This window comes from Anabrus simplex, chromosome 14 (genome assembly GCF_040414725.1).
Source record: "Anabrus simplex isolate iqAnaSimp1 chromosome 14, ASM4041472v1, whole genome shotgun sequence".
NCBI classification, from domain to species: domain Eukaryota; kingdom Metazoa; phylum Arthropoda; class Insecta; order Orthoptera; family Tettigoniidae; genus Anabrus; species Anabrus simplex.
Window position 1 is genome coordinate 27,033,986 of NC_090278.1, and position 23,222 is coordinate 27,057,207.

The 23,222-nt window shown below is 40.3% G+C and overlaps 2 protein-coding genes across 2 annotated transcripts in view; both read left to right on the top strand.

The window, feature by feature from the left end:
* Positions 1 to 20,217: 20,217 nt before the first annotated feature.
* Positions 20,218 to 21,838, top strand: Idh (isocitrate dehydrogenase [NADP] cytoplasmic). The gene has a single exon (XM_067158348.1). It carries the CDS (start codon positions 20,427 to 20,429, stop codon positions 21,657 to 21,659), a length of 1,233 nt encoding a protein of 410 aa, XP_067014449.1. The 5' UTR covers positions 20,218 to 20,426; the 3' UTR covers positions 21,660 to 21,838.
* Positions 21,839 to 22,688: 850 nt separating this feature from the next.
* ttk (zinc finger and BTB domain-containing protein ttk) overlaps positions 22,689 to 23,222 on the top strand; it is a 436,183-nt gene continuing 435,649 nt past the window's right edge. The window contains exon 1 of the mRNA XM_067157914.2: positions 22,689 to 22,794. The gene's annotated coding sequence lies outside the window, so the exon portion shown is untranslated. The remainder of the gene's footprint in view (positions 22,795 to 23,222) is intronic.

Sequence of the window (23,222 nt, forward strand, 5' to 3'; positions counted from 1 at the left end):
AAAACACCGCCGAACTTTACGCCACGCGCGCTCATATATTAAAGCTATTAAACGCAAAATGTGGATGGACAAGTGTACTGAGCTACCTGATTATCACGACCCTCGATGTTTTTGGACGACGTTTCGACAACGAACCAAAACTACCAACCCTCTTCCTCTCTACCCTATTACACATCCCCCCTATCATCCACAAACTGACCAAGACAAGGCTAATCTTTTCGCTGACTATTATCAAACTGTTTTTCCCCCTCCCACGCCCCTAATTTCCATCATCCACACGAACCCACCATCATTGCTTACTCTGATCCTAACCTCCCTAAACTCCAACCTTCATTTTTCTCGTGCTGATTATATTCATCCATTAAATGCTCCCATTACACCCAATGACATCCGGCTTTTCTTGAAACATCGGAAAAATACCTCCCCTGGCTCAGATACCATCTCATATCGTCATATTCAAGAAGCCCCTCATATTATTTTTTATCTTCTTAGCTTTATATACACCTACATTCTCTATACTGGCTCGTACCCGCTCATTGGGGTAACGCCAACCTTGTCTTAGTCCTAAAACCCCATAAACTCCCATCTAACATTCGGTCTTATCGCCCAATCTCCTTACTCCCTGTCCTCAGCAAGATCCTAGAAGGGATTCGCTCTGCCCACTTTATACAGGAATTTCGGGAAATATCCATGCCCTGTTAGAAGCTGCGTGAGGTAGTAATTTACTTCACCATGGGCCCTTTCAACCCTTGAATTCTTCTTCTTCGGGCCATTCCTGCTGTAAATGCGGTACGCTCGGAGTACTGATATGCCTGCAGATTTCAGTTCTTGCTGGATGTCACTTGTTGGTTCGATTCCCCTGATGACACAGCTCGGCACTGGAGCTGGTGGCTGCTGATGTGCTGGAGTTGCGGCGGTTTCTTGTTCTTTTGGGGCTGGCTGCGCTGTGCTGGTTGCGTTTTCTTGGCTAGTAGGGGTTTGTTGATAGCTGGGCGGTGAGGGGCTTGGGGAGGTGGTGGTTATTGACATTATTGGGGTAGGATGAGTTGTCGTGGTAGTGAGTGGGAGTATGGTGGGGGGTGTAGGCCGAGGTAGTGATGGTGGTAGTAGTAGTAGTGGTTGATGTGGATGATAGGGACGTGGGAGGCGGTGGGGGCTCGTGGGCTGTTTTGGGTTGGTATTCGTTGACGGTAGGAAGGGCATAGGGATTATCGATCATTTGTCGGAGAATGTAGTCTGGTGTTGTTACCACTGAGTACCGTCTATTGCCGATCTCTGCTCCACGGGCTTCCAGGGTCAGCTTGTCTTATCTATTAGGTAGGTATTGTCCCCTTCAAAAGTGGTCATAATTTATTAAAAAGAAAATGATTTATTTCATCAGCGTGTTGGGACATTATTTTAATCGACAAGAGAGTGAGACTCTGTATTTCGTGCTAGCGCGAGCCAGTCACTTCGCGAACCGGTTTTTCCCGACCTACAGAGAGAACGAGGAAGCAGGGTGGAATTCTGTTATGTGGCCTTCAGACACATGTGTGCGTACCACGTGACCCGGCGAGCAGTCTGATCTCAATCGATCAATAAATGGAAAGTCAAGTGACGTAAAACTGGAGCAGCCAATAAAAATGACAATCTTCACAGGAATTCAACAAATCCACCAATTAAATGTAATTAAGAGACACACCTATGTCTTGATATAGGAAATTAATGGTAATTCCAGAGGAAAATTTGGTAGAGGGTTTTATACTTCTGAACGCTAAATTTGAGCATTACTCTGACTGCAGCAACCGAAGAGACTGGACGTCGTTTGCTTCATCGGAAGACTTTACATTGGAGAAGGCGTCGAGGACTGTATAAACAGCAATTCAGACACTCGAAAAATTCACTACGATTTATTTAGGGTTGTCCTAAGATAAGTGTCTTCAGCCAAATTATAAAGCATCGAGAGTGAATCCTGGGCTATTTCTAAGACTTTTTGTTAGTTTCAGCTTTCTACAAGAACTTGGAGGAAGAAAGGTCCTGAGTTCGAGTTTACTGCAAGATGGTTATCCAGCTCCACGAAGAATACTGCAAGTTCCTGTACATCGTCAACGCCTCCATGAGTCACTAAACATGTAAGGCATCGGACATGGGCGAGACTTCGTTCGATGGAAGGTGATGTGACCACGTGCTAGGTCATCAGCCACAATCCAGTTCACACCAGTCACATGAGTATTCTTTAAGAATTCAATTGCTTTCTATCTTTGTAAATATTTGTAAGCGTAGCCTTACTTATTCATTTAGATTTCTATTAGTTTTGCAGTAGTTTGATTTTTCATTCTTCTTTCTTTGGTGAGAGGTAGTTAGAACCTTGGAATGAGTGTGTGTTTGCTCTATTAGTTAGAAATGAGTGTGAGTCATCGAGAGAGACCTTAACTGTCCTAAGAATTTAGAAGACAGGAGAGATAAAAATTAAATGAACCCCGCGTTAATTTTGATTAGTTTTGAAATAATTTGAAAGTTATTTGAAACAAATTAGGACAGTGTTCTATTGTTTTTCTTCGTGTAGAATTTCATTCTACGATTGTACGACATGTTTATGGGTTCGAATTTATTTAGAGTCATCCGAATAACTTCATACGACAACTTTGCGAATGAGATTATGCACGGTCAGGAATATAATAATAATAATAATAATAATGAGTAAAAATAATTAAAGCTAATTACGGGCTAAAATGATTTAATAAGGTCATGAGTTTAATGTTAGTTATTTTTGGAAAGTATTATCGTGTGCTCACTTTATGTAAAGTAAGCCTGGGACATGGCAAATTCTCCGGACGGAGTATTGACGAATTATAGGTATATTTCTGCGCTATGAATTTGAGTATGACTTGCAGATGGGCATTATATTTTGAGTAATAATTTATGCACCCATTAGAGTCAATTTTGGGAAGAGATGTGTCACTGGACATGATTTCTTCGAGCTTCAGTGCAGAATAATTGAGAGCCACGACATTATGATGAATAAAAATAAATGCCGCAACTCATGTACCGTAAGCGCATATTCTATTATTTTGACCTGGGTTATAGTTATTCTACTCGCTTAATTGGGATGATTTCTGTTTAAAATATTCCTTGAACATCGTTGTATAGTTAATTTCTTTGTATAAGTGATAACCTTAATTCTATCACATTCTGAATTGATACCTGGGATGTGTGTGATAGTGTCATCTAGAGAATGATTTCCCTAATTCGCAGTAAAATCCTAAAATTAATAATAATGGGTTAGTGTTCGTGTAAATAATGTTATAATAATGCCGTGTACCCCTGTGTGAATGTGTGATGTGAGATTTGATCCTAATCTGTGTTTTTTTTAATATTTCATGTACGATTTTGTGATGGTAATTTTCATTATGTGCGTCAAAGTTTTGACCGACTTGTATTATTTCGCGTGTCCGTAATTGGATCAATTTTGAATCTTTAGAAGATTTTATCGTAATTTAAGGTTGATTAGGGCCTAATTTACTAAGTCAAAGTGAATAAGAGAAGGCAACGTCCGTGGACTGATGTCACGAGATTTAATTGTTAGATATTGTACAGTCACTTTCTGCATAAAATTGAGCAAAAGTTAGGGTGATATAAGTTCAAGTAAAATTTATTAGAAGAAGTTTATTCAATCAATAATTATAAAAACGAAGTAATTGTTGAAAGGAAAGTCTAGGGAAGACTTGCTAATCATAAATTAATGAATTAAATAATTTTCAATAATTTAAATAAGGAGGAGAAAATGATCATTTTCTTGGAAAATAAGTGAAACCCAGGAGGGAAGATTTTAATTTTAATAATTGGATTATCATCATAGGAGAAGGATATCAGATATTATTTTGTTTTTCAATCAATTTTTCAGTAAGTTAATGATTTCTATATTTATTATTGCAGAAAAGAACAATCATTGAAAATTTATTTGAGCGAGATCCCTCATGAATGAAAGCACGAGGAGAAGATGTTTTCAAGAATCAGAACCCAGATTTTGTGAATTTAATTGTTTTCTTTAAAAGAGTGTTAGTTTAATAAATGTGTAGACCTATTTTAGTCTCCTTTCATTTGTCGCTAGTCCTTCATCTATCCCTGCCTTTAAAATTTTCTGCACAGCCGATAGCGAACGGTCCACCACTGAGACCCTCGCTCTCCGGCGAGCTGAGCCCGGCATAAAGGGGGCAGTATATCAGTAGCTGTGTTGAAGGCTGGGAGGTTGCTTGATCCATGAGACGGCGGACATCGTGGACTCGGTAGCCAGTCTTGCGAAGTTTTGTCCTGATGGTATGTTCTGCGATGGTGGTGTCCACACCTGATACGAGACAGGAGTACATGATTGGGGAGGCGACAGCCAACTAGGCGTCTGTCTGTTTGTGCTTTATTGGGCCGACTGAGTTTGCAAGTAGAGGTGATGGCACCCCAGCCGAAAAAATACAGGTGTGTTTGATCCCCACCGAGACCAGAAAATCAGCAGTTTATATACCCTCGTGGAACATTCGAGACCTTTCATGAATGATAACAACCCGCCCACAAACTTTTATTGGCCAACAGCAAAAACTAATACACAAGACGAGGAAAAAACGCCTTATTGGTGGAAAATTAATTACGTAAATTCATGATTGGTTACATTCAAAACGGGCGGAAAGAAAGGATTTATATTGCCAGCCTACAAACCACAGAACAAAATTTAGTAAAAATAAAACTTAGGAATACAATATTTCTTCAAGAAAGTTCATTCCATTGCACCAGAGTGTGTTACCATAGTTTTGGGTAGCGACATCTGTTAGAGAATGTTCCAACTTCTTGATACGGAGCAAACAAACACAAATCAAAATAGACACAGTTCAGAACACTTCAAAATTACCAAATTTACAGTAGTGACATCTTCCGAGAAACCGTTGAGTTAATACAGTTTATTAAAGTACAGGCTTTCTCCTGTAGAGAAGTTTCAACTGGCGCAATATTTGAATTAGTGGCGTGGAGGTGTACCACCCGGTATTATTATTATTATTATTATTATTATTATTATTATTATTATTATTATTATTATTATTATTGGAGAGTTAGTGATAGAAACATCTGCGAGCACAAAATATCTAGGAGTGACACTTGAGTCCAAGCTCACGTTCTGGAATCATATTCAGAGAGCGACAGACAAGGCAGTAAAATACATGACTGCACTTAGCAGACTAATGGGAAATATTAAAGGTCCGAAATCCAGCAAACGACGTCTTCTCATGTCGACGGTTCAGTCAGTGCTCCTATGTGGCTCTGAAATCTGGGCTGAATCCTTGAGATTCGCTTGGTATCGGAGAAGGATAGCTGCCGTACAACGGAGAGCGGCTTTACGTATTGCATGCGCATACCGCACGGTTTCCGAACCTGCAATCCTCACGGTGGCAGCAACAGCCCCAATAGACCTACTTGCATTGGAGGACATGAAATCTGGCGTACCCAAGGAGAGCTGGGAAAGAAATGTGCAAAGAAGCGTGCCTTCAGTCAACGGATGAGGCGATGGCAACTCAGATGGGAAAGTGACCCTCGAGGCAAATGGACCAAGCGACTAATACCACACTTGGATATCTGGGTTGAAAGGGCCCATGGTGAAGTAAATTACTACCTCACGCAGCTTCTAACAGGGCATGGATATTTCCCGAAATTCCTGCATAAAGTGGGCAGAGCGAATGACGCAGCATGCATATACTGTGATGACATTGACGACGTATTTCACACCTTGTTTGTATGCGGCCATTGGACGATTCAGAGAAGATGTGTGGAAACTGAACTAGGAGAATTGACAGCAGATAATATTATTTCGGTGATGCTGCGAAACCAGGAATCCTGGGATCACGTGGCAGTGTACGTAGAGAACGTCCTTCGTCAGAAGAAGAAGGATTTGGAAGCATATGAACGTTCATAAAGGAGAAATGAAGAAAGAAGACGTCTGAAAGACGAAGCACGATATCACCCTGAAGTAATGCGAGAGCGGTTCCGGGGTGATGATACACATCGTGGGAAAAGGGTGTGTGGTTTTTAGTGGGTAAGAATCCTACACACTTGTGGAGTGCAGACCCTTCACAAGTGTCTTTTGAAGATTTTCCACAATCCCTCGTAAAAAAAATATATTATTATTATTATTTATTTATTTATTTAATTTGTTTGCCCTCCAGCATTGGTTTTTCCCTCGCAGTCAGCAAGGGATCCCACCTTTACCGCCTCAAGGCCAGTATCCTGGAGCATGAGAGATTTGCTCGGACATACAATTGGAAAGGAGGACCAGTACCTCACCGAGGTGGCTTCACCTGCTATCCTGAACGGGGGCCTTGTGGGGGATGGGAAGATTGGAAGGGATAGGCAAGGAAGAGGGAAGGAAGCACCCGTGGCCTTAAGTTAGATTCAAAAATCGAACGCCCCTCTACTCAATTAGTGTAATTAGCTGCCACCCCCTGAGGCTCGGGTTCATTTCCCGGCTCTGCCACGAAATTCGAAAAGTGGTACGAGGACTCAGCCTCGGGAGGTCAAATAAGTAGACAGGGTTCAATACCCACCTCAGCCATCTTTGAAGTGGTTTTCCGTGGTTTCCCACTTCTCCATGCCAATGCCGGGATGGTACGGTACCTAACTTAAGGCTTAAAACCTGCCTATTCTGAGATCAGAAGTGGGTCAATTCTTGTAGCTAATCTGTTAAGGATTATGGAGACATTTAGTTATATCATAGAGGTATACAGACTGACTGCTGAAACAGTTAACAATCTATGATGATGGGGGGGCCATTAAGTTTGGCGATAGCGTTCACATAATTTAATTTTAAAAATGTATAACATTAATATAGCATTTTTCCATGTATATTAAATTGTTTTGAGATTTTAAAAAACATTATATCAGACCATAAGAATAAAATAAGTACCGGTACCTACTCACCTAAGCCAAAAAATGTGAAAGTCGATGGTACTGTTACTGAATGTTGGTAGCAAATACATTTGAGGCTTGAATACTCTACCTTTACAAGATTGGTCTTGAGAAATGTTCAGAAGCATCTTTCCCTAAGCCTTGATTTCTAATTGGTTTTTCTCTAAGGGGAGAATTACAAAGTTATCTACATGGGGAACTCAACACTGTTTCGCACCATTATAATTGTTATTGTTACAAATGTACATAAAACATATTTGTAATAACACTGGTTTTAACAAGTAATCAGAAATCTGCACCACAGAAACCACATAACTAATAGTGAGAACAACTTTCTTAGAAATCCATCAGCCAATCCTCTCCCACCCTGTTAAGTGTCAACTTGTAGAATCTCAAGGAACATGCAGTCTGGAAAAATCAACAAAATAGCCTACGACACAGCAGTGTTCTTTCGCCTGTGTTGTTTAACATATATTCTGACGATCAGCCTACATCTCTGTATACCAAGAAGTTTATCTACGCAAATGAAAAGTTTGAAGAGGAGGAGTATCTTCTCTCTGCTGCAATGTATAATCTTACTACTTACTGCACGGAGAATCATCTTGAACCTAACCCATCGAAGACTCTTGTTTGTGCTTTCCACCTTCAATAAGGAAGCAGCAAGGAAGTTCAACATTAGATGGGAAAGAGGTCAACTGGAACATTGTTGTACCCCAAAATATCTACGGATAGGTTTAGTTTGCACACTGTCTTACAAGGCACATTGTTAGAAAACCAAACAAAAGGTCTCTACGAGAACTAACATCCTTCATAAAATTACAAGGGCAAACTAGGATGCCCAGCCTCAGACATTATTCTGCTCCCAAGTGTGCTAGTCCTGTTTGGTACTGGTCCGCTCATGCCTAAGAATATGATATTGCCTTGAATGAGTCCAGTACAACTATCACTGGATGCCTGAAACCAACACATGCCTACAAATTCTACTCTCTCGCTGCCATAGTTCCTCCTGATGTGCATTGTGAAGTCATGGCACAAACTGAACAAAGTCAGTCAAAGATCATGCTCATCCCTTCTTTGGTTATCAGCCTCCCAGTTGACTCATCTCAGGGAAAAGTTTTTTGCAGACCATAGTGGTGCTCACTAAGAGACCTGAGATATTACAAATTATTACCTGAGGTAGCCAGGATACTGATGATGCGCAAGCAATACCTTGCATCCCACAGCGCTCTTCCTATCCATTATTATCCTTACGAAGGTCCCAGCCACACATGGATATGCAGTCCATGAGAACAATGTTCGTTGCATTCATTTTCTTATGCCAATACATAAAGGAAAATGAACCTTCGTGTATCGTACTGTAGGAATGTATATATTTATGAAGTATCTATGCACTCCTACAGTATAATGCCTTTAGGGTTCATTTTCCTTTACACATTGGCACCAGAAAATGAACACACCGGACTTTGTTCTGATGGACTACATGTGTGGCAGGGAGGCGTGACCAGTCTTAAGAAGGATAATATATCTGAAGAGCATTGTGGAATGCGAGGTATTGCTTGTGCACTGCTGATATTGTAAAAAAATAAGTCCATCGGTGGTGCAGCGTTACTGCTGTCCATCCACGTTCTCAGTCAGCCCATCTCGACTTCAAATCCAGGTAACATATGGCAGATGATTCTCATCCAGTTCAATGTGTAGTGGCCATTCATATGAAATCAGAACAAACAAAAAGTAAAGATACTGCCGATGAATCCAGTTACACCTAACGCATTTAAACAACTAGATATACATTATATTTAAGCAAATACGTTGGAAGACATTACCCCTTCTGAAGGTAGAAACTTAGGAAATAACACTTTAAGTTAGTGTAGACCACTCCAGTTCTCTTCAATGCACTCGGCATTGGAGTATCATGGATTTACCAACAACCATTTATAAAGACGTTGCTTGAAAATGTTCAATGGGAGCTGACAGAATTCTTGACCTAACTTTTTATATAGGGTTATACTTAACACCCTATGATATTTTTGAGATTTTTAACCTACACGATGGCATATGGAGATGATAAGATGTCCTTGTACCATAGGTATGTATGGTGTTCCGACATCCTGGAAAATCATTATTGGGCTTACTCTCCATATATATATCAGATTACATAAGTATAAATTGATTACTGTTAAGATAGACAGCCCAATTAATAGTGATTTAGAGTAAGAGTAAGGGAGAATGCCAGCAATGGTGCAAATAGCTTTCTTTTCAACTTTAAAATATCACCTACATGCACACTATTGCCAAAAAATATTAGACCATACCCAAATATACTCTGAAAATATGCAGAATGCACATGTGCCTTACTTACTACATGCTTCAGATAAAAACAACTCGAATCCTCATCCTGAGGTGGTGCAGCTCTTTTCAGGCACACCCCCATTGGAGGTGAGCTGCATGTACCATTTCAACCACATACCAGCCCTCCTGCCATCCTTAAATTTCTGGCAGTACCGGGAATCGAACGCAGGCCCCCAAGGACGGCAGCTAATAACACTAACCGTTACGCCACAGAGGCGGACATGCTTCAGATGAAGGAGTAGGTATTATACACAGTTCAAAAAAAAATTAGCGGAACATGTTTTTGAACGTATGCCATGCTTCACAAAACAATACCTTACACCCAGGTATATTACCAACTAAACCTTTATTCTTTACTGTTGAAGTATACAAAAGAACATTGATGGATTCGTGTTCGTTTTTAGAACACAAACGGAAATGTCCAAATAGGGGTGAAAACAAAGTGATAACAGTCCTCCAGGGTGGATTTTTATCACAGTTGGAGAGCTTCAGTATGGTGTATGTCCTCCACGAGCATTGATCACAGTTTGGCACCTACGTGGCATGCTCCGTATAAGCCGATGGAGATCACGTTGCAGTATCAGGTCCCATTCTTCAATGAGAGCCTGTTCGAGGTCTTGGAGAGTCTGTGGTGGAACAGGATGCCCACGAACACTTCTGTCAAGCCTATCCCACACATGCTCGATGGGATTAAGGTCGGGACTCACTGCTGGCCATTCCATCTCTTAAATGTCCAGTTCTCGCAGGACAGCTCTGGACGCTACATGAGCCCTGACATTGTCGTGCGTGAGTATGAATTCAGGGCTAACACCATGTGCAGCAACCAACATATGCTGTAGCAGTATCTGCTCGATGTGCCCTGGATCAGTAAGATCACCATGGACGATGACAAGATCCGTACGGTCATCAATACTGATGCCACCCCACACCATTACAGAACCTTGTCCAAATCAGTCGTCTTCCTGGACAACATTTGGCATGTACTGCTCACCACGGCATCTCCATACATGTTGACGTCCATCACGCTGTGTCAGGGGAAATCTGGACTCGTCTGTGCCAGTTGACGTGGGTGCAGGCAAACAGAAGGTGAGCTGCGTGATGTTGCTGCATTAACCGGAGCACTCGAACAGGATGTCTGGGTCATAAGGACATTTCTCTTAACCTGTTCCTTACTGTCTGGTCAGATACCGTGACTCCAGTGACCCTCCTGAGGTCTTGTTGCAGTTCTCTGGCAGTTGCTGAACAGCGCCGCAATGCACAGATGGTCAGATATCGGTCATCCTGTGGGGTTGTCATGCGTCCACGACCTTGTCCAACCCTCCTTGTGAAATGGCCTGTCTCACTGTAGTGATTCCACAAGCGTTGATAACTGACAAAGAGACACTGAGATCCACAGCAACACAACGAAAAGTCCATCCTTCCTGGATCAAAGTAACGGCCCTTACGACTTGAACCTCGTTAAGATGTCTCACGGGATGTGCTAGTTTACGTACAATGTACTCAAATGACCGCAGTAGTCGGTGTACATCACAACGAAACAAGGACGCATCGCTATTCACTTTGTTTTGAGGGGTCACTTGACAGTTTAATGCATGGCTACGCCTACAGATGGAGTATAACTTCGATTTGACATACCCTGAGTAGCCAAGGTCTGAAGGTATGCTGTACGACCATCGGAACCCCATTTCCCAAATTAACATTCACATACCAGACGTTAGAAAACAAGTTCCACTAATTTTTTTGAACTGTGTACTTGGGATAGTCTGACACAAATAGAGTTAATATGGAATTCCCATGTCAGCTTAGTGTCAAGATGTAATCCAAGAAGTTTAACATACTTGAATTCATTCTCTTGAATTTTTAGGTTAAAAATTAGATTTTGAGTTTTCCCTTCATTAAGGAGAAAAACCATGATTTAGCTTCCTCAAATGTGTGTTTGGACAGCAAGAATAGTGCATCAAGATTTTTACACAAGCTCATAAAAGTAGAGTCGTCTGCATAAAGGAGAGTATTTGTTTGTACATTCTCATCTGTCATTTATCATGATCAGAAAGAGAAAGGGACCAACGACAGACTCTTGAGGCATCCCATATTTTACCACAAATTCTTTTGAGGACACCCCATTTACCTCCACATACTGGGTTCAACCATACATGTATGATCTAAACAATTTTAAGTTCATTTCCAGAAATGCCATAATATGCTAATTTATCTCCATACCACCTCCATCAGAGTGGATGAAGGCTGAAGAAAGTCCTACAGACCACGATACTGACAGGGAAATCTAGAGGTCCCTCCACAGACTTCGAAGTAGTGCTGGAAGGTGCAAAGTTTATCTTCATAAATGGGAATTTCTGAAAAGAACACAGCTTTGTGAGTGTGGGCCGACTCAAACAATGCAAACACCTGTCCAGATGTGAACTGTGTCCATTCTCTTGCACAACACAACTGAGAGTCATGTTAGGGCTATCGGAGTCAATCAATCACTACTGATCTGCATTTAGGGCAGTCGCCCAGGTGGCAGATTCACTATCTGTTGTTTTCCTAGCCTTTTCTAGAATGATTTCAAAGAAATTGGAAATTTACTGAACATCTCCCTCGGTTAGTTATTCCACTCCCTAACTCCCCTTCCTATAAACAAATATTTGCCCCAATTTTTTCCTCTTGAATTCCAACTTTATCTTCATATTGTGATCTATCATACTTTTAAAGACACTACCCGGGCTTATTCGTCTACTAATGTCATTCCACCTGTTACCCAGCGCCCCTAGGTTCGATTCCCAGCCGGGTCAGGCATTTTTAATTGTAAATGATTAATATCCCTGGCCTGGGGACTGGGTATTTGTGTCATCCTTAATGATCCTTTCGATCCTTTCCTCACATTCAACACTTTACACTTCCGCCATTTCCAAATACACGCAGGTTCACAACATATGGTGCAAAATAGAGGCAAAAGATCTTCGTAAGTCGACACCCCGAATAAATAGCATTTTTTTTTTTAAAGATAAAAAATGTCATTCCACTCCATCTCTCCACTGACAGCTCAGAACATACCACTTTCTTGAGCAGCTTGTCTTCTTTCTCCCAAGTCTTCCCAGTCCAAACTTTGCAACATTTTTGTAACTCTACTCTTTTGTCGGAAATCACCCAGAACAAATTGAGCTGCTTTTCTTTGAATTTTTTCCAGTTCTTGAATCAAGTAATCCCAGTGAGGGTCCTATACACTGGAACCATACTCTAGTTGAGGTCTTACCAGAGACTTGTATGCCCTCTCCTTTACATCCTCAGTACAACCCCTAAATACCCTCATTAACATGTGCAGAGATCTGTACCCTTTATTTACAATCCCATTTATGTGATTACCCCAATGAATACGAGGATTGGTGCAAACGTCATGGCAACTATTTTTTTCCTTGTAGATATGTGAATGGATCACAAAGGTATATGTGTCGTGTGGAAGTTCTGCAGGCATAGTGTGTATGCAGAACAACAGATGGTTCTGTGATAGCTGGTAATAGCGCAGCGAGGGCTGTGAAATCAGTCAGTTGGTGAGTGTTGTGCGAGATGGAAGTAACCCGTGTTGAGCAGTGCACTTACAACAAAATAGCCGTTCTCCAAGGGAGAAATGCGATGGAATGTCACAGTGAATTAGTGGAAGCTCTTGGGAATAATGCCCTACCATACCGTACAGTAGCACGGTGGGTAGGAAAGTTTCAGCAAGGACGTGTGTCAACCAATGATGAGCAATGTTCGGGACGACCTGTCAGTGTGCGGATCGACGTGGCACGTGCCATCATCGAGCAGCTCTTGGATGAAGACAGACGATGGACGCTACTGGAGTTAGAGAGGGCAAGTGGCATCGTGAAATGCACTGTCCACAGGATATTGTGTAATGAGCTGCAACAGCGCAAAATCGCATCGCGGTGGGTACCGCATGCACTGACGGAAGTTCAAAGGTGGGTGCGCAATGCAATATGCTCCGACCACCTTGCACGCTGACAACAGGACGGCGATCAAATCTTGTCACGAATAATAGCCATCGATGAATTTTGGGCCAGGGCATATGAACCAGAACTGAAACGTCAGTCCATGGAGTGGCAACATGCTGGATCACCAAGGAGGCAGAATGTCCGTCAGAATCCTTCCCCAGTCAAATTGATGGTGATCGTCGCGTATGACGTCAGGGGTGTCATTGTTTGTCACTTTGTTCCACATAGAAGAACAGTGACCACACAGTACTACAGGACTTCCTGGTGCGACAGGTACGACGTGGCGTTCAAGAGAAACGTCCGGATCTTGTGGACAATGCAATAATCCTGCACGACAATGCAAAACCACATAAAGCAGAGTGTGTAGGGCAGCTACTGCAACGTTGGGGATGGGAAGAATTGGAGCACCCAGCGAACTCTCCCGACATTTCGCCCTGTCACTTTGACCTCATTCAAAAGATTAAGGAACCACTATGTGGTAGGCGGTTTGCAACACGAGAGGACATTGCTAATGCTGTGCGCCAACAGGTGACCCAATTCACTCATGGTGTGGCAAATTCTGAGGCAGATGGTATTCAGCGCCTCCCACATCGTTGGCAGCGTGTGGTGTCAGTAGCAGAGGACTACTTTGAGGGTCTTTAGGCCCGGTTTTGTCATGTCAACTTCATGTGTACTGTGTTGTCATTCTTTTGCACCAGGAAGGCCATATTGCCCTGTATACTACCGTAATAAATTAGTGTGTTACAATATTTCAGTGCTATTCATTGTCCACACATGTAGTTAACACCTTATCCTTTCATTTGTATATGTCACATTTTCCAACCGGACTGGTATCTTCAAGAAAAAAAATAGTTGCCATGACTTTTGCCCCAACCCTTGTATCTTTCCATATATTAACACCTAGTTATTTACAGTGATCCCCATAAGGAACTTTCACCCCATCAATGCAGTAATTAAAACTGAGAGGAATTTATTGGAATAATTAATTTTTCTTCTTACTTAGTGTCGTTAAAAATTTGACATGATGAGAAAAATAGTTCATAGTGTCTGTAGTATTATTCAATTGTTTTATCCAGAGATTTTGTCTCGAACCTTCCCGCACCGGAACCGCGCTAAATTTATTATTACTCTATGACTGAAACTATGATTCTTTTGTCTTTTTGTGCCAAGTGATTGCACAATGTGTTGTTGAGTGTTGAGTTGAGTTAAGACAGAAAGTTTATAATAAACTGTTCTAATCAATTATTGAGAGTTGTGCTCCAATTTATTTCTGATAGGTTATGGGCTCAGTGCGCCAGTAAGTCATGAGTAAAAATGGCATCAGTTGCGGATACACCGAAGATTGAGAGACTTGTGCCGAAAAACTATGTGGTGTGGTGCAAGCGAGTGAAGGCTTTCCTAACAAGAAAGAAATGCTGGGCTGCCATCGATCCCAGTTACGATGATGATGAAGATTTAACTACAGACGAAGAGGACCTAAACGCCACTGCGCTCTGTTACTTGACGGAGTTGGTAGAAGACTGTTACTTGAATGATGTAACCAAACATCAACGAGCAAAGCATGCCTGGAACAGACTTGAGGCAATACATTTCAAGATTTCTCCTTTTCAATTTATGAGTACCATGGAAGAATTGGCAGGCTGCTTCAAGAAACATGATGAACCTGTTTTGGAATATCTGAATTGGGTTGAGCAATTAGTGGAAAAACTGAGAAATCATGGATCCAACATCAATGATCAAGACCTGGCAGCCTACATGCTGACAGGTTTGAAATTACAAACACATTGCCCATGTGATGGAGTTAAATGAAGAAAAACTATCGTCAGAAAGTGTGAAGAGTAAATTACTGCTGGAAGAAGATAGACTAGAGACAGAGAAGGATGAACGTGAGAAGAAAAATCAAGAATTAAGAAGCTATGTCATGAAGAATAAAGGAAAATCCCATGGTTTTGAGAAGAAACACAATTTTTCTGATGAAAAATTCAGCTCTTCTGATAGATCCTGTCACTGTTGTGGTCAACTTGGGCATTTTGCAAGAGAGTGTCCAAAAGTAAGAGAAGTCAAGTCAAGAAGAAATGTGATTTGTTACACTTGTGGCAAGGAAGGCCATCCTTTGTTTAAGTGTAGAAACACTGAGGCTAGTACAAGTGACAATAGGGGCTCAGATAGGAATGCCCATGACAACAAGAAGCCACAGAGAGAATTCAAGAATAAAGTTGCCACTTATGAAGAGAAGAAAGAACTGGAGACAGAAGAAAAGAAGATTGGAAATAGCACTGTGAAAGTGAAATATGCTGTGCATTTGATGAGAGGACCTGAGGACAAAGAATGTAAACAGGACGAAAAGTCAAGTGATGCAAATACTTGGATTGTGGACAATGGTTGTAACCACCACATTACACCACATTGAACATCTTTGCAAGAAATGTGTCAGATTCAGTGCAGGTGGGAAAGAAAAGTGTTGTATGTGATGTGAAAGGCAGTGGGACCATAGTGCTGAAAATAAGTGATCAGTGTGGTGGATGGGCTTTGAAACTAACCAAAGTGCTGTGGATTCCAGATGCATCTGATATTTTGTCGGTGAGGCAACTTGAGAAAACTAATGTGCACTTTGAAATAGACAATGGAGAGCTGACTGCTTATGACAAAGGGAATGGAGATGAAAAATTGTTCAGTGCCTATGCAAGAGAAGAAGGTGACATGTATATCATCAAATGTGATTGGTATGAACTAGAGAAATCTGACTGTCAAGATAGTGATGGTGAACAGGAATCTGTGTGTGCAGTTGCTTGCAAGATGGTGACAAGAGAAATATGGCATGGCCGTTTTGGGCATGCTGAAAATTTGCCTGACAGTGATTTGATTGGCAAGCAAAAATGTAGTGAGAAGTGTGAAGTGTGCATGAAAGGCAAAGCTAAAAGGGCTCCTTTCCCAGATAGACTAGTGAATATCACCAGCTCCCTTAGAACTTGTTTACTCTGATGTCTGTTATGTAAAACCTGAAACCTTGGGAGGGGGGAAATATTTCCTAACCTTGACAGATGACTATTCCAGATACAGTGAAGTGAGTGTGTTAAAGCACAAAAATGAGGCTTGTGAAAAAATAATTACATTCAAGAAAAGAGCTGAGAATATTCAAGATAAAAAAAACTGAAAAAGTGTTCAAACAGATGGGGGAGGGGAATATTGTAATAATGACTTGAAACAGTTCTTTGTTGACGATGGTATTGTTCACAGGCTGTCTTTACCAGGGGAACACCAGCAAATGGGAGTGGCAGGGAGGCTGAAGCAACAGCTTCTGACTTTAGTTCGGTGCATGTTATTGAATGCAAGTATGCCTTTGAATTTTTGGGGCAAGGCACTCTATACTGCCTGTTACATTAAGAATATCATCATACCATTGACTGCTGTCCATCTCAACATAATTGAGGTCATTTTGCAGTTTAACTTATTTATTACTCTGTACAGAATAACATCATCCACAGAAAGCCTTATCTATGATACCAGTTCTGTGGCCTGCTTCTGGGAAAAGAATATTTAACTATAGGTTTTTGTATATTTGTAGCTGTAGTTAAAAACATACTTATTTTACATATGTGTAAAATGCCTCTAATCTGAATAAATAAAAAATTATTCCAAACTTTATCTTACCATCTTATTACAAATGCCCTTGTGCCATTACTCTCCGGTGTTTGTATCAACATCACATCTAGTTTGTGAATAAGATATCCTGGGCAAACTCAACTAGAAGAACTGGGATTGTGATGAGAGAGCCGATCTATTTGAAGACAGCAGTATATGAAGATGTGGAGACTGTCTTTGTTCTCTTGTATTTTCATGTCTGTCCTCGTCTCCTCTTTCTGTTGCTCCCTCTTCCCACACTGACTGACCTGCCATTGTGTTTGTCCTATTAGGCTATATGCGTTCCTTTTCTTGTTCCTCTCTTTTGATACAGGATGGTCGGAAACAATGTGAATCGTGTATATTAGCGTTAGAGGGTTGGTAATGCTGATAAATAATTTGATATCTCGCACCGTTGTCATTTTATCAGCTGCTCAAGTTAGCCAATCAGATCACTTTGCAGATGAATTGAAATGGGTTTTTCACAGCACTGCTGCTAAATCTGCATTATTATTATTATTATTATTATTATTATTATTATTATTATTATTATTATTATTATTATTATTATTATTATGTACTATCACAGTCTGGTGCAGTTCTAATAAGGCAGATCCACCGATGATGGTCGGCAGCATCTGCCGTGTATAGAAAACTGTACGTTAGTGTGGAGAAGGGTAGTTTTGTGTATATGCGATTTGCAGGAATGTCGGGGATGGCACAAACACCCAGTCTCTGGGCCAAGGCAGTTAATCGTTTTAAGATTAAAATCTCCCAAGCCAGCGAAAAATCAAGCCCAACAAAAGAAGCCCAAGATGGTGACTACTCATCCAACCATCCATCAAACTGGACTCAATTTAGATTTTATATGTTGATTTGCATATCCTAGTCACTATTTCTTTCCTCAAGTTTCAATATATTATATACAGTCTGACTCTATGGCTAAATGGTTAACGTGCTGGCCTTTGGTCCAGGGGTGATGGTGGTGGTGGTGATTACTGTTTTGAGAGGAAGTATAATTGAGCTACCATCCTCTATTAACACTAATCAAAGAGAAAAAAATTGAAGGGGTCTGACCACACTGAAAAGTAAAGGTATGGGCCAAAGAAAAGCAAGGGCCACGATAACCTAATACCGTTTGGGGTCAAATAAAAGAACGAGAGTTGGCATCAATTTAGATTTTATATGTTGAAAGTGAGGAGCCAGACACAACTAAGTGGAAGCAATGCCAGGACTCAACTAAGAGCCCCGTGCTTGCCAACCCATGCTCCCAAGTTAAGAGCCTCTGGAACCTCTCTTAGTCGCTCTGTCAACGGGCAGGGGATACCGTGGGTGTTATTCTACTGCCCCTCCCCACAGCAGGAATTGGTCCACGGGGTCCCAGGTTCAATTACTGGTTGGTGGTGCTGATGATTATTGCTTTAAGAGGTAGCACAACTACGCAACCATCCTCTATTAACACTAATCAGAGGGAAAAAATGGAAAGGATCCAATACTTCAAAAAATAAAGGTATTGGCCAGAGAAAGACAAGGACCACAAAGGGCGTGAAAATGAAAGACTCCCTAGGCCTTGGGGATTTTAACCTTCATTGGTTAAATCTGATGCCTCAAGGCTGGGTGTGCATGCCGTCTTCATCATAGGTAGGGGCCCATCCTCACAGACGCACAGGTCGCCTATACGGCATCAATTCTAATTACCTCCACTAAGCCTCTTCGGGGGCCACATACCATTATTAATATATTATATTCCATGTTTTTGATGGTATAATTAAGAGCAAGTCTCTGAAGCAAGATAAACTGACAGCTTGCAATACTTACACCCAACTTAGCCATTTTATGCCTCTCAATGAACAATCAGAAAAAGATAAAGGATTAGGCTACATTCTTGTCAGCTTTGCCAAGAGCTCAATCTTGCCCCAATTTTTACTGCAGCCTGATTCTCAGCAAATATGTCTTTGAATGCTTGTAATAACTAACCTATGATCCCATAAACCCTCTTGGGCTATTGGCATTCTTCATTTCTACATCTACAAAGCAAAACTGCACCTCTCTTGCAGCACTTTTCAATTACCTACTTAGTGCATACTGAATTAAGGAATATGTACTGTGTGGTGACTATTGTTTTACAGGAAGTACAAGACAACCATCACTTCTTTAACACTGATCGGAGGGAAAGAATATCTCAAAAGAAAGTTAAGGGCCACAGAAGGTGTGAGAATGAAGGCCTCCTTGGGCCTTGCAAACCTATACCCTCACAGCAGATGAGAACGGATGCTTATCAGGGGTAGTCGGACAGAAAATTTTACTCCCAGGAGCGAGACACAAATGGAAACAATGTCATACTCAGTTAGGCGGTCCGCAGTCACCAACCCATCCTACCTAATTTATAACCTCTGAGACTTACCCCGTTCGATCAACTCTTCCGACAGGCACGAGATACCGGAGATGTATTTTAACGTCCCTATACACGCAGGGCAGATTATAAATACGTAAGGAACCGAATTTGAAAAGTCCTTGTAATTCCCCATAAGTTATACCTTAAATCACATATTTACTTACGTTCTATACATAAAGGGAATGTGAGAGAAAATGTGTAAATCCATTAACTTGAGAATTTCCCTTAAATGCACATAAATAATTACGTACCAAAATAAATATTTTACGTGATAAACCTAACTATTCAAAAACGACACAATAGGCCTAACTTTTGGAAATGTCATTCATTGCGATTTAGAATAAAGGATCTTCTTCCCGCGAATCTGAGTAAATCTTTTCAGATTCATGCTCAATAAACATCAATAAAATTTTAGGTTTGTTTACGGCAAATATAGTATATAGAGACTCTTCTTCTTCTACTTGATACTTATGGACTTTTTTACTGTCGTCCAGCCACTATGCGCATAAAAAGTACATCACACGGCAAATAGAGTCCAAAAAACATAGCATAAGTGCATTCTGCACATATTTTAGAGGGGTGAATATAGTAGACTTATTGTATTTGTTTACGGTAAACAAAAACATTTGAACATACTAGCATAGTTTCAGTTAGTACCAATAGCATCTCCAACAGTCAAAATTGTCCGCTAAGTTGTTGTTTTATCTAACTTTTCAATAACTATAAATCAAATCGTTTCTCTTTTTACATCTTTCAATAAATTCTAAGCTAAACATTAAATTACAGATTTGACTTAAATTTTCTCCTTAGCTTGCAGATAATGGTGGCTAATTTTATAGGGATATGTTTCGAAACTGCATTAATAGTTGGCATAACTTAATGTTATAACATCGATAACGTAACGTAGTCGAGATCGAGACTGACCTATGCCCAAGGTCTTGCTATCGTACAGCTCAAGGGGCGTTCCACTATCGCTTCCACGTCAGTGACAGTAAGTGACTAAGCAGATATTTATAATAGATCGAACTTATTAAGTCACTTGATTATCGAGCTTGTTATACACTTTGCTCAGTGCGTGTACTCTGTGGTGCGATCCGGTCTTTGAGAGAGTAGTTGATTAGTGCTAAAACAGTGCTCTTATCTTGAGTAACATGGCAAAGATAAAGGCAGGACCGGTTGTTGATATTCTGGGTGATGAGATGACAAGAATTATTTGGGACCTCATTAAGGAAAAGCTTATACTTCCATACCTAGACATTGAACTTCATACTTATGATCTTGGAATCGAATCAAGAGATCAAACCGAGGATCAAATTACGGTAGACTGTGCTAACGCTATTAAAAAGTATAATGTGGGAATTAAGTGTGCTACCATTACACCTGATGAAAAACGAGTAGAAGAATTTAAGTTGAAGAAGATGTGGAAGTCTCCTAATGGTACTATTCGAAACATTTTGGGTGGTACAGTGTTTAGGGAAGCAATAATTTGCAAAAATATTCCTCGACTTGTGACTGGTTGGGAGAAGCCTATTATAATTGGTCGTCATGCTCATGCAGATCAATACAAAGCTACAGATTTCGTTGTGCCCAACGGTGGAAGACTGGAACTTAGCTGGATTCCAGACGATCCAAGTCAGGAAAGTATCAAGACTGTTGTTCACACTTTTCAGGGACCCGGTGTAGCATTGGGTATGTTTAACACAGATGACAGTATCAAGGCCTTTGCTCATGCATCCTTTAAATATGCTTTAGACAGAGGCTATCCTTTATATCTTAGCACAAAGAACACTATTCTGAAAAAATATGATGGAAGATTTAAAGATATATTCCAAGTCATTTATGATAATGAATACAAGTCTCAATTTGAAACCAAAGGAATCTGGTATGAGCATAGGTTAATCGATGATATGGTAGCTTATGCTATGAAATCTGAAGGAGGATTTGTTTGGGCTTGTAAGAATTATGATGGAGATGTACAGTCAGATTCTGTTGCACAAGGGTATGGTTCTTTAGGCTTAATGACATCTGTACTTATCTGCCCGGATGGAAAGACAGTTGAAGCTGAAGCTGCACATGGTACCGTAACACGTCACTACCGTTTCCATCAACAAGGTAAAGAAACTTCAACTAACCCCATTGCTTCAATCTTTGCCTGGACCAGAGGATTACTTCATCGTGCTAAGTTGGACAACAATACTCCTCTGAAGAACTTTGCTGAGAAGTTGGAACAAGTGTGTGTCGAGACAATTGAAGATGGATTCATGACCAAGGACCTGGCAATTTGCATCAAGGGTATGAATAATGTAACTCGTGCTGATTATTTGGATACTTTTCAATTTATGGACAAACTTGCTGAGAATTTAAAACGTAAGTTACATGGTTGACTAGTTATAAAGAAAAGTAATCTGTGAAAAATCCCTTATGTTGCTATAAGTTACAGTACCGGTACCGTAAGTTCATGTTCTCATTGATAATGAATTCTTTATTTATGTATTTAGTGTTGGTTTTGAGGAACATTGTTATTTCAAGGGTTACTGGAAGAAATATAGTGAAAATAAGAGGAGATGGACTGTTACATTATTTTTTATATGTTCATAATATTGATTTTTTTGTCCATCTGTTATTCATTGCTTTCTAGACTGCATTTGGTGAGTGAAATGTTGAATCTCTTCTCTCTTTTTGTTTTTTTACCTTTTTACTGTAATGTTATGTTCAGCACTGAAAGTTTTTGTAGGTGTTTTAGGATGTTACCCAAGACTGATATTTACTTATTTTATTGTTGACAGGAAATATAAGTATTCAAAAAAGTTTTCCTTCCTCATTCGCCCTTCTCAAATATCCCTGTTTAATTGATTGAAGACTGGAGGGCTATTTTCTCGTTTTCAGTTCATGGGTCCGTTACTATGCTAGTTGCCCTTTTGCTGATAACTTTGCCATTTGAGTAGATAAACTTTGTGACTTGTGATGTTAAGAAAACATGATAACTAACAGCTGAAAAGTGTTGTCTAGAATGTAATGTTGTAAGAGTAAGAGGTTATCTTCAATGCCCATACGTTGTAGAAATCGCCTCAAAAACAAAAATGAGAAAGAATTCAAGTAGGATAAGATAAAGTGTTTTCCAAAACAAGATGTTTCTCCTTAAAAACTTTGACTGAAATATTCAACGTTCATTTTGCGAAAATGGCACAGATAATCACATCAAAAATGCAAAGTTATAGTTTCCGGTAAAGAGTTCTTGCCGAGTATTTCCACTGGAAATTTTCCACCATTCATTAACCCCCTCCCCTAGTCTCTGTCCAGGAAATGAGGTGTTGAAACTAACTGACTGGTGCGATCTCTACTGACAATCTTGAAAACTATTGAATTTTCAGTAGTTGAGTTCAGCGGTAGATGTCACTGTCGTAGACAAGAATTGAAGCTCGATGTCCGCCTTAGCTTTATTTAAATGGGCGTGTGTGTTGGATAAAGGTGAAATAAGAATGTGAAGTCCAGAGAAATCGTGAAGATTGTGAAAGATAGGTAAGTAAATATTTTTAACTATTTCTTTTAATATTCATAAGATGTGTAATTTCGAAACTAATTTAATGCCCCATTCAAGCAACAGGTGTCACAATGTCAGATAAGTATTTGAATGCATATTTATTGTGAAATTTCACGAAGTTCTACTCAATATTAAATGTGTATGAGCTGCTTTCGTTGAATAATAAGTGCCAGAATTTTATTAATGCTGCAAGTGAGTCTGTGGACTTAAGATAGGGGTAGTTGTGGAGATACTTTTTACGATATCATATAGGAATGTTTACTTCAATTAAAATGTGTTGCAAACTTTCAGTATTGGTAAGTTAGAACGTATTAGTATCAGAGAGACGCACTGTTCATTTCATCAAAGGAACGCTGGAAGTGTTGAAATACGGCCGTCTATGGGGTCGACGACCTCAACCCTAGTC

Excerpts from the sequence above, each read along its gene's own strand:
- Idh (XM_067158348.1), top strand. The coding sequence starts at position 20,427 with ATGGCAAAGATAAAGGCAGGACCGGTTGTTGATATTCTGGGTGATGAG.